General features: G+C 38.5%; 1 protein-coding gene across 1 annotated transcript in view; it reads right to left on the bottom strand.

The window, feature by feature from the left end:
• Positions 1-12,226, bottom strand: part of PGM5 (phosphoglucomutase 5) — a 160,123-nt gene that overhangs the window by 54,966 nt on the left and 92,931 nt on the right. Inside the window, exon 7 of the mRNA XM_032477784.1 lies at positions 7,325-7,440. Within this exon, the coding sequence (XP_032333675.1) occupies positions 7,325-7,440 (116 nt within the window). The remainder of the gene's footprint in view (positions 1-7,324; positions 7,441-12,226) is intronic.

Genomic DNA, 12,226 nt, shown 5'->3' with positions numbered 1-12,226 from the left:
TCAAGTTAATAAAATGAATTATAAATACTTAACAATGTTGAGAATGTTAAATCTGTTCATTAACACAGGGTCTGGGAAGGAGTCTTCCTAGAAGCACTTTGTTAGCTATTAATTTGACCTAATAATGATATGATTGAAAATGTCAAAAATCTATTTTAAAATTTTATATAATTCTGATTTTACTATAATTCATAACCTCCTTGTTCATCACCTTCCCACTGGTCTGCATTTGAGTGGTTTTGTTTTTATGAATCCTCACAAATCTTGAGATACCCTAATGCCCATATTTCCAAAAGTACAAGCACTCAAGAATGATAAAAATATAAATACTAATAATGCAAAGAAGAAATACCAAAATGGAAATTCATTTTTTCTTCCTCCTTTCCTTCCACCCACCCTGCATCCATCTTTGCAGCCTTTCCTCCATCCTTCCTTTCTTCCTTCCATTCTTCAATCCACCCTAAAAACACTCAAAGCCTGCCATATATCAAAGAAATAGAGCTGAACAAGACAGACTCGGCCCCTGGCCTTGGGGCATTTACAAATGCATGGCAAGCAGAGGGATCCAGAAAATCTCAAAAGACTAGAGAGATACTTGAGATTTCTTCTGACATGAAATATCGTCATACTCTGGGCCTCTCCCTTTTGTGCTAGAAACTGGGCAGATATAAAAACAGCCAAATTCAAGGGCACCAGGCTGTCCTCCAGAGTTCAGAGTAGAAACAGTGTGACAACGATGGGCATGCCATGTTGGTACCAGGGGACTTGAATTCAGTTCAAAATTTCCAGAAAGAAATGGACATATACAAAAAGCTTAGCAATACTCCAGCACATACTAAGTGCTCACTTAAAAAGATAACTGTTGTTACCGTGAAAAACTCAACAGAGAGCACTTTCTTGGAAAGAGTAAACACTGTTGTGTTGCCTGATTTTATTTGACAAATTTGTACGGTTACTGACATTAGCTTTTTAAAAATACATAACAAAAGTAATAGTAATACTCAGGCTAGTGGTCAGCTTGGAGCTCTTCCAGGCATTCACAAACAGGGCAATTCTTTATGTTACCTGTGAAGGGACAAGCTCTGGATGTGATAATTCATACACTCCCCAGATGGTATGACTTCTTAGAAAACTGATGACACTGGTGGAAACCAGTAGCACATCATGAACAAATGCCCCCAAACTTCAAAGTTTTGGGGTTTTTTTAGATCTTAGTTTTAGCATTTTAGTACGTCCCCTTTTGTGTATGGGAACAAGTCCAGATTCATTCTAATTTGGAACATTAGAAAAGTAGGCAGAATGACATTTTTTAGGTGAATAGTTTTCTTCTATTTGAATCTAAGGATTTATGAAATCTCCTTTCTATCTGTAAAGAGTTTTCCAAAGTCCTTCCCAGAAATGAGTACCTGGTCCTAGCACAAAAGATGCTTTGGCTTCTGAAATGACCTTGGCTCTCTAAGAGAGCAGTAAATACAGGTTTCCTATTGTCCAGGACCTGGACCTTTCCATGGGAGAGAAGCTTGAACTCTGATTCTATCATCAGCATGTTAACCGTGGAAAGTTCTGAGAGCTCAAGATGCCGGGAAGGGAAATTTACACTCAGGGTATATCCTGTTCGTCTTGGACAAGAAAACTTGGCATTCTTGAGCCTGGGGCAGATCCGTATTTTCAAAATTTATTGGCACTGAACTATGCATTCCTAGTTGGTACACAGCTCCATGCCCCAGGGGCACTGAAAAAGGCCTCCACTCAAGAAAGCATTGATGAGTTTAAAAAGCATCTCCCCAGAGTCATGCCTAAAACCCTTCCATCTCTCTGTGTTCTCCTACCCTAATTAGCTCACTTGATTTTGAAACCTATATCCCGAGGTGGATTGGGAGCTCCTGTAATCAGCTGACTTCTACAGGTTGGAACTGTAAGGGGTCAGGGAGGCCAAGTAGCTTGTCCGTAAGTAGCAGGTGAGGGATTGAATGTAATGATCAGCCTCACTTTCCTGGGTCTCTCGACTTCCTGAACCAAACCTGGAGTGGCATCTCAGGCACACTCTATCCTTCCTGATGAAAAACAAATACTGGTTCTTACTGGAGCACTGTTTCCTTCTCCTAGCTGCACACCAGAATCACATGAGGACACTTATTTAAAACGTAGATTCTTAGGCTCTACCTTGCTGGGGATTCCAAATAAAGGTAGGATAGAAAATCTATATTTTTAGCAAGCTTCCCAGGTGATTCTTACACAACCAGCTCAGTGCCTGTCTAAGAACCAGCATTAATAAAGAGCAGAATGAAGCCACTTTCTCCTTCCAAGACTGAGTGGTCCAGTTCCTCAGGCCTTCTAACAGTCATTTACGGTCGAGTGCTGGAGAGATGGCATTAGTCATTGCTTTCATCGGAAAGACTGATTAGTACGGTGGAAAGCGGCACACACCGCAGGGCACTGTTTTTCAGTTCAATTGTGGTTTAACTCAAGTGGAGGCCTTTTCCAGGCGCTGGGGCCCTGGGTGAGTCACTTAACTACTTCCTGGGCTCAAGAGCTTCATCTGTCAAATCATGCTAATGCCACTAGAACCTGAAGAATGCTGGAGGAGGCGATACTGTTAGGGCTCTATGCCTTGACAAATCTCTTCTGCTCCTTGAAAGGAAAATGACAGACAAGTATAACAGTGACAGACTTGTAAAATTTCCTTCCGGTCCAGCCTACACTTTGCAATCAGCACAACAGTCTGAAAGCAAAGCTTGCTGCTGGAAAGTGGCTGCAGGCAGACCTCCCTCCTGTGCAGACCACGGTTTCCTATTTCCAGCTGAGTCAAGTCCCAAAGTCAAAGCTAAACAAGCAACAGGCTTCAAAAATGAGCCCCTCCCCACTGGTATTTCCAATACTGTTTCTTGATACTCTATATGTCACAGGTTAGTGAACCCATGGGCCAAATTTGGACTTAGGCCTATTTCTGTACGTAAATTTATTAGTACACAACCACACTCATTTGTTTATGTATTGTCTGTGGCTGTATTTGTACTACAATTACTGAGTTGAGTAATTGTGACAGAGATTGAACATATTTGGGAAACACTGCTCTAAACAAGGTAAACACCTGGCTACTTGTAACACATGTCCCTTGCTCTCCCACTTCTGTTCCTTTCTTGACATTGCTCCCTCCACCCAAGGCCCTGTCCTTTCATCTCTGTGTGTGCAAACCCTTCCTATTCTTTAAGAACTACCCAGCTTCCATCTCTTCCATCCAGTCTGCTTTGAACCTCTAGTCCCAAGTCATCTTCTCCTTTTCTCATCTCCCACAGCATTTTTTCTATTCCTCAACTGTGGCTCTTTAAAGTTTCTGGTTCGTAGAAAAGTCACTTATGCATCTTTCTAATTATGAACTCTAAAGCTCTTGAGTTTCTTAAGGGCATGGTCTTAAGTGTTTTGTATTCTACATACCATCCAATGCAGCACTCTTGTAAGTACTGAATAAATGCTTGTTAAATTGAAGTCGGCAAATATTTGTTATTAAGGGTACAATATAGTTTATACATATTTTATCCTTTAATTTTAAAGACTATAAACTTGTAGTATATTGTAAGCACTCAATAAAGGTTTATAAAGACAAAGAGAAAGAGGGGTAACCTGGACTTACCAGTTTCCATTCCAGTTGCTACAACTGTGCTATTTTAGTAACCAGCAGGCAGAATTATTATAACAATATATAGTCTGATTTTTTGAGTCACAGTCACTGGTTTAGACATACAGAACACTAAAAAGGACACACAGAACATCCATTTTTTAGGACCTCAGCAGCAGGAAAAGTGTAACAGTTTCAACTGTCCTGTGCAGACCTGCCATCCATACACCATGAGATCAAACAGCAGGACCTGAGAGAGCTCGATATGGCCTCTCTTCTTCCAAGGAGACAAAGATGCCTGCCAGCCTTTCTATGCCATTAGTGGCAATGCTGCCAGGGTCTTATTGATTTTGGCAGAAGAAGAATACTTCCTAGGAAAAAATTCTTTCAGGAACCCCAACAAATTCTGAAATGCAGTCATTATGACCAGTTAGAGTGGTTTTACTGAAATCTGTTTAAGCATGACCAAATAAGACTTATTCTTAGGAATTCAAAGATGGTTTGTTATCAGCAAATCAATCGTGACATTTCATTACATTCACATAATAAAGAAGAAAAAACATTAATATATCATTTGGTTCTGAAAGGACACCTTCCAGTGGCCATTTCTAATATGATTCTAAGTAATATGAGAACAGGAAAAAAACCCAGTTTTAGTATTTCATGAACTATCACAATTGTAATTTAATATTATTTTGAAGATTATAGCTAATTCAATAAGATAAAAATATGAAATAAAATGTCTAAATATTAGAAAACACAAAAATCTTTTAGTCATAAATCATATGACTGTATACCTTAAAAATCCCAAGAAAATGTAGAGTTTTTAAAAAAGAAAATGCCATAATTAATAACAGAATCTGTTATGGTGGGTTGTAAGCCAGAGAAAAGGCATATTAATCAATAGCTTCTCTTTATATAAGCACTAAACAAATTAGAAAGGAAAATGAGGACATCAACATTAAAATCAAAGCTGGTAAAAGCTTTACAGGACATAGGACCCAGTTTCTTCAGTGAATAAATTAGAAAGAGAAAATGTAGAGGGAAGAAATGCAGATAAAAAGAGAATTAAGAGCTATCAACTAGTTGTGATTTAATACCTTTGGACCCTAATTGTAAAATCTATTAAGGGGAGGAATGCTGAGAATAGGAGGAATTATTAAGCAATTACTTTTGGAGTTCCACTTCTGCACTTCTCTACAGGATGTGGAAATCTATAAGAGAATATCACTCCCATCATCCCAGTAATAAAAAATGCCAGGAAACCCACAAAGTCATAGCTTTTTTTGAACTGATTAGAGATCTGAGAGTCACAAGCCCCTCCAAAGAAAGACAGGACACAAAACCATCTCCCTTCTGGCAGAGCACAGGATAAAAAGGATGCTTCCATACAGGTGAATAATAAGAAGTCACATTAGAGTTTTAAAAAATCTTAAAGGCCACCTAGAGCCCACCATGTTAGTTTAAAGTTGTCTGGAGTTCCAGATATAAGGGGCGCACTTCCCAGTTCATTAACATAGACTTCACTGGGTACTTACAAGAAAGATTGGAAAACGAGACAGAGACTTGGTGGTGCTGACATGCAGATGATCAGCTCCTGCCAGGAGACAAGCATGAAAGAAACCCTTCCAGTTCCCCAAATCTTTCTTTCATAGAAAACAAGTTTTAAGCTCCTGGATGAATGAACTGCAAACCTTCTCACATCTAGGACCCAGTCAGAGATCCACTGCTACTGAAATACTGAAATAGAGTTGTGCCCTTGTAGAAAGGGTAGGAAACCCTGGGGCCCAGAATCCTATACCCGTACTAAGCAGAGGTTTGCTGCCACTAGAGAAGGGTTGAGGACCTGGTGATGGAGATCTGTTTTGTATCACAAACATGCAGTAACTGCTGAAAGCTGTGAATGAAGCAGAAATACTGAAAAATCTCCACCACCCCATCCTCACTTTCTGTGCATAGTAAAAATATCTTACTTGTGGAAGAATTTGAAGACTGTGATACTATAAATACTATAACAGAAACAATAAAATCAAACACAGCTCAACTCCTGACTATATTAAACTTAACCTTGCACACTAATGCCTTGATAGAAGTATGTCTATTTCTGTGTGTAAATATTGTTTACCCAAGTCTCAACTGTTCATATATATATGTGCAGTCCAGCATTCGGTGAAAAATTATGAGATGTACAAAAAAGCAAGAAAGAGTAAACCATTGCTTCATCAAGAGACAGAGCAGTCAAGAGAACCAGAGTCAGAAAAGAACCAGATATTGAAACAATCGGACAGAAAGTTTAAAATAACTATGTTTAATATGTTAAGTGATCTAACAGAAAAGATAAACAATAGATATAAACAGATCAGGAATTTCATCAAAGAGATGAAAATTATTTAAAAAAAAAAGAGTTGGCCGCCTCTCTCACTCCCTTGTCTTCGGAGACGGCCCACACTCTGTGGAGTGTGTGATCTACTTTTACTTTAACCTAAGCACCCAATCCCCACACCTCATGGCCTTTCTCTTGCCTTCCAAAAGTTACATATCTCTCTAAATAAATCTACCTTTACTCAAAAAAAAAAAAAAAAAAGTCAAAGAGAAATGCTAGAAATAAAAACCACATCAGAGATGACAAAATCTTTCCCTAGGCTCAGAAACAGACTGGACACAGCTCAGGAAAGAGTCAGTGATACGCCAATAGAGATTATCTAAACTGAAACACAAAAAGAAAAAAGTAAACAAAATGAAATAATGCATGTAAGATCTTTAAGACAACATATGCTCACAAATTATCTAACCTATGAGTAACTGGAGTCCCAGAGGAGATGGGGAAATAGAGAAGGAGATACAGTCAAAAGCAAAGGGCTGACAATTTTCTAAGATTAATGAAAGACAGCAAACAACAGATCAAAGAATCCAAAGAACCCTAAACAGGGTTAAAAATAATACATGTACTTAGACATATTTAATTAAACTGTAAAAAAAAAAAAGATAAAATGAAAATAACGAAGGCAGCCAGAGGTGGGAGGTAGGGGAAATTTAAATACAGAGCAATAGCAGTAAGAGTTAGGGCCCACTGCCTGGAAACTACGCAAGCCAGAAAACAATGGAGTGAAATCTTTAAAATACTGAAAGAAGAAATTAACTTTTTAACATTTTAGGTGTGATAATGGTACTGTGGTTTTATATATATATTTATTTAAAATATATTATTTTTCAATAGCTCTATAGCTAAAGATTCACACTAGGTTCACAAAACTCAGTGAGGAGGCCTCCCTTGTAGACGAGGGTAGAGATAAAGTAAGATTGACCATGAGTTGCTGAATTGATGATGATGATGGTTGGAACTAGGTTATGAGCACATAGGAATTTGATATGACATTTTCTCTCTCTCTCTCTTTCTCTCACTATATATAATAGTGTGCATGTATAGTGTGCATGTACATACACACACACACATATATATATTTAATTCCCACAGTAGAAAATTTTTTTAAAAAGAGACATTTTTTAAATGGAAAAGAAATGAGCAGAAAGAGGTGAGTGTGTCATAGCACATATTCCACTAGGTTCTCTGATTTTTTTTTTTTTTTTTTTTTTTTTGCCTTTAACTCTCCCTCCAGCTTTTGATTCACAGTGAGCTCACAGGTCCCCAGACTGGGGTCAGAGTGCTGGAGACACCATCTCTAGTAACACCAAGCCCACAAAGCCTACCAGTGCCAAAGCTTTCTTCTCCACACAGAGAGCACCGTCCCGAGTCCATCAGATTTGAGAAGAATCGCCATCCAGCTGGGGTCTCATACACTGGAACCTTCATTGATTTGGCCACTCTAAAAAATGAAATTCGAGTCAATGGTTAATTCATATTTCTCCTTTCCTTTTTTTTTATCTCAGCACATAAGTAAGTCTGTAGGATCTGTTAATGTCATAACTAGATTTTTAGAACATCCTGAACAACATGGACAGTTTTCAAGATGTCAAGCCGTAAGGTAGAGAATGATAAATAACCTATTCCAATGGTACTCAACTTTGCTTTCCCCATAATATAGAAACTCTTAAGCTAATGCATAGAATATTGTCACATTTATGTTTCCTTTCTGTATATATATTCCTTTATCTTTGTGATAAGATCCCAGTTGGGGATCTCAGAGTCAAAATTAAGGTGGTATTTGGGTTCAAACACTTTGGAATATTGTTTGACAGTATCCACTAGAGATGAATGCATATATATATATTATATATATAGCCTATGAACCAGCAATTCAACTCCTAGAAATTACTAACAACATGTGGTTGACACTGGTGCACTGCTCAGCTTCACCTGCGACACACACACGCACACACACATTTCAGGACTTTTAGGACTGGAACAGTCATTCTACCAGCTGTTAGGAATGTTGATGGCTGACAGCCCAGAGATGTGACCCCCACTCTCCGCCAAAGAGAGATGTCTCACTCAAAATAATGCTCCCTTCCCTCAGTCAATCCTCCTCCAATGACTGGCAAATGAAGGATGTATAAAGGTCTAGCCTTCTTGCCCCTACTTGGCACAACTCTGTAGGTCCATTCCAGCCACAGAGCTCCCGCATAGGCTGGCTGAGACTCTGTTGTGCCTGCATTGCAGTCCAAGTTCTCTTTCTGTCTGATCCTCCTTCTTTACTCCCCCCATAGGTGTTGCTCTTGAAGAAAACTTTGATCTTGATGGCAGAAAGAAGTAAAGTTCCTCCAAGCAAATCTCTCTCAGGGCTGCTTCCTGGCGAACCCAGTGTGTGACATTACTCAACAGAGTATGTACACAAGACTTTACAAAAATGATCATAGAATCACAATTGGTAACAACTGAAAGAACCTAAATGTCCATCAAAGTAGAATGGACAAGTGATTTGCAATATATAATGCAATACCATAAACTCCTCTGATCAAACTACTGCTACATGCAACAACCTGAGTGAATCTCAGAGATGCAATATCAGGAAAGAAACACCAATAATAAAGGAATACACACTGCACTGCTCCATTTCGATAAAATTCAAAAACAGCTAAAGCTAACCTATATTATCAAAATTCAGGCTCAGAAGACCAAAGAGGTCAAGAGTTTTGTTCAAGATCTCACAGAGCTAAGAAGCAAAGCTAGAATTTGGACCCAAGTCTGCTTAATTTCTGCTCATGTTCCATTCTACTACACCAAGCTGTCTCCCCAAATGTTTTATTACTTCAAGACATACACAGATCTCAAAGCATGAGCTGCTACCACAGACACTGGCCTGAAGAGTTTCATCTTCCCTACATGGAAGCAACAAAAAGAGAAAAACACCAAATGCCTGCCACCAGCAAGGTTTAGTTCTTTGTAGATTATAAGTACAGAAGACGACCATGGAGAAGAACCAGTGAGGGTATCTTGGTGAAGAAGTGGAAGAAAAATAACACATAAGACAAAGCACACCATGTAACAGTGATTTTTTGGGGTTTGTTTTGTGGCTTACTAGAGGAAAAAAATACCTAGAAACTCTTGCCACAGGAAAGTGAACCCTTCTCTTCCCGTAAAACCCAAATATAATGAGTGTGCTCAGGATCTTGAGAAATTGGGTGCTAAGTCTCTTCCAAGTTTGCTTTGAAAAGAAGCACCTTTTAGAAGCTTGGGTGTTACATCAAATGTTCTGTTTTCTCTTTTTCTCAATAGTCTCAACAGTCTCAATAAGAAAGATATACAATCAGGCTTAATCCTGGTAAGAATAATGAAATAAATCCTCTCCAAATTTTAGAGCCAAGGTAAGTTTTCAGAGCCAACAATTTCATGGTCAGAAGATCAAGGAAGGAGAAATAATTCATATAAAAGCCTTTGAAGGCAGCACATAGTAAAGCCTGGGTCAAAATTAGTCTAGCTACAATGAATGTATATGATTACCAAATAGAACGTGCAACATGGGGCAGAGGTGAGGGTAAAGGAGAGGCTAAAGGGTGTTCCCTGGCCAAAACATTCTTGTTGGTTCAAAGCCAAGTTGGCAGATCTGAAGGGAGGGGTAAGGATTTCCCCAGCTCCCACCCTTCTCAATTAATCACTGTCACGCGGTCATCAGGGTGAAGGCTGAGGCTGCAGTTTAAAGGACCGGATACTTCTATAACTATGAGCCACAGTTGCAGCTATACAAGCTAAGATAAACAGTATGGGTAATTAAGTTCCAGGATCCTGAGCATGAGTTAATTATGTCCTAGAGTCGGAAAGGAATTCCCCTCCCTTCTCCTTTGACTGAACTTGGGATCCATCCCAACCATAGCATTCAGCACACACCATGCTCTGGACTGGTTTTTGGCAGGATGCTCCAGTGAAGTCTCTGAAACCCTCGGGTACAGAAGCTAAAAATGAAGCTGCTCATGCTGAGGGTCTGTACCCCTCTCCTTGACTACCAGTCACCATGTGTTGGAGACAAACACAGAATTCACTTTGTAGCAAAGACCAGCATTTGAAGGAAAAGGAAAAAAATGAAACTGGGCCACGATTTTCCTGCAAGTGGGAGTGAGTCCAGGTAGCCAAATAACCCTGTGAAGGATAGAAGCTCCTCAGGGTGGATTTTAAAACCTCTAAAAAGGTGGCTCAGGTGGGAAATAGCCTCAATCTGTCTTTCCAACACTCCATGCTACTCCCACATGCTCCTAAAAAACTGAGCCATCTCTTATTTTCTAAATCTGCCTTTGCATTTTTTTGTTGTTTATTTCTGAGTCCTTCTTATTTTTCTTGTTACCTGGATTAATCTTCCTTTATAATCTCACTTGAAATACTTCACGTTGCTTCAAAACCTATCTTAAATGCCCTGCCATCATGAAGCCTGTGGCAAAACCTCCTGGGTGGTCAACAAGTGCATCTCTTTTCCTGGACACACGGCTGGACTACACTTGCCAGCCTCCCTCAGGGCTCACTATGGCCACATGGTGGAGTTCTAGCTAATGGAACCTGAGTGGAAACAACGCACACTCTTTTTCAGATATGGCTATTAAGACTTCCCATCCTCCATGTTCTTTTCCCTCATGCCAGCATAATGGAGACAAGCCTAGCAATCCTAGAAGCTACATGTTGAAGACGGTGGACAAACAAGTTGGAAGGATCTGAATCTCTGGATCACCATTTGGTGCAGTAGAATATTACTGGATACAATAATGAAGCATTGTATAATTAGGTTAATAGGTATTTAGCATGCATAGAATAGGAGAAGACATTTGCATCACATATATCCCCCAAAATACTAATATCTAGTTTACATAAGAAACTCGTACCAAAAAAAAAAAAAGATAAGATAACCTTTAAAAAATGGGCAAATGTCTTGAATAGGCACTTTACAAAAGAGGATAGTCAAGTGACTAATTAGCATATGAAAAGATGCTAGAAAGAGTGGTATTGCCAAGTGCTGGTGAAGATTTGGAACTCTCATGTATTGTTAAAGAAATGCAATTTTTTTTTTAAGTGGGCAAAGGATCTAAATAGAAAAATAAATTTCTCTAAAGAAAACATACAAATGACCAACAGATATATATGAAAAGATGCTCAACATCACTAATCATCAGAGAAATGCAAATCAAAACCACAGTGATATATCACCTTACACTTATTAGAATGGCTATTATTAAAAAGACAAAGGATAAGAGCCAGCGTGGATGTGGAGAAAAGGGAACATTTGTGTATTGTTGGTGGAAATATAAATTGGTACAGTTATAGAAAATAGCATATCGGTTCCTCAAAAAATTAAAAAGGAACTATCATATGATGCAGCAATCTCACTTCTGGGCATTTACCCAAAGGAAATGAAAACAGGATCTTGAAAAGATATCGGCACTTCATGTTCATTCCATCATTATTCATAACAGCCAAAATATAGAAATGACCTACACTTCCATTGACAGATAAGTGGATAAAAAAGATGCAGCAAATAAACACAATGAACATTATTTCACCATAAAAAAGAAGGAAACTTTGCCATTTGCAACAACATGGATGAAACATGGAGGGCATTCTGCTAAGTGAAATAAGCCAGACAGAGAAAAACAAATACTGCATGGTATCACTTATATATATGGATTCTAAAAAAAAAAAAAAAAAGCTGAATTCATAGAAATGAAGACTAGATTGGTGGTTGCCAGGAACTGGGGGATGAAAGAAATGGGAGGATATTGGTCAAAGGTTACAAATTTCCATTTGTAAGATACATAAGTTCTGAAGACCTAATGTACAGCATGATTACTATAGTTATTAATATGTATCGTATACTTAAAATTTGCTGAGAGTAGAATTTTTTTGTACCAAAAATAAGTAACTATGTGATGAAAGTATTAATTAATTTTATTGTGAAAATCTTTACAGAATGTATGTATCAAATCATCACATTGTATACTTATATGTTATGGTTTTATTTGTCAATTATACCTCAGCAAAGCTGAGGGGAAAGTAACCAAAAAAGCTAGTCATTGGTGACAGAAATCAGGATAGAGGTTTTACTTTTTTTTCTGGGGTGAGGCCAGGTAGTGATTAGGATGAGGATCAAGGGAGCGTCAGGAAGGCTGTTCTGTTTCTTGATCTACAATGGTAGTTACATGGGTGTGTTCACTTTGTTACAAGTCTTTGAGGTA

Source organism: Camelus ferus, chromosome 4, assembly GCF_009834535.1.
Source record: "Camelus ferus isolate YT-003-E chromosome 4, BCGSAC_Cfer_1.0, whole genome shotgun sequence".
NCBI classification, from domain to species: domain Eukaryota; kingdom Metazoa; phylum Chordata; class Mammalia; order Artiodactyla; family Camelidae; genus Camelus; species Camelus ferus.
Note: the sequence above shows the minus strand (reverse complement) of the source record. Positions and strands in the feature narration are given on the sequence as shown.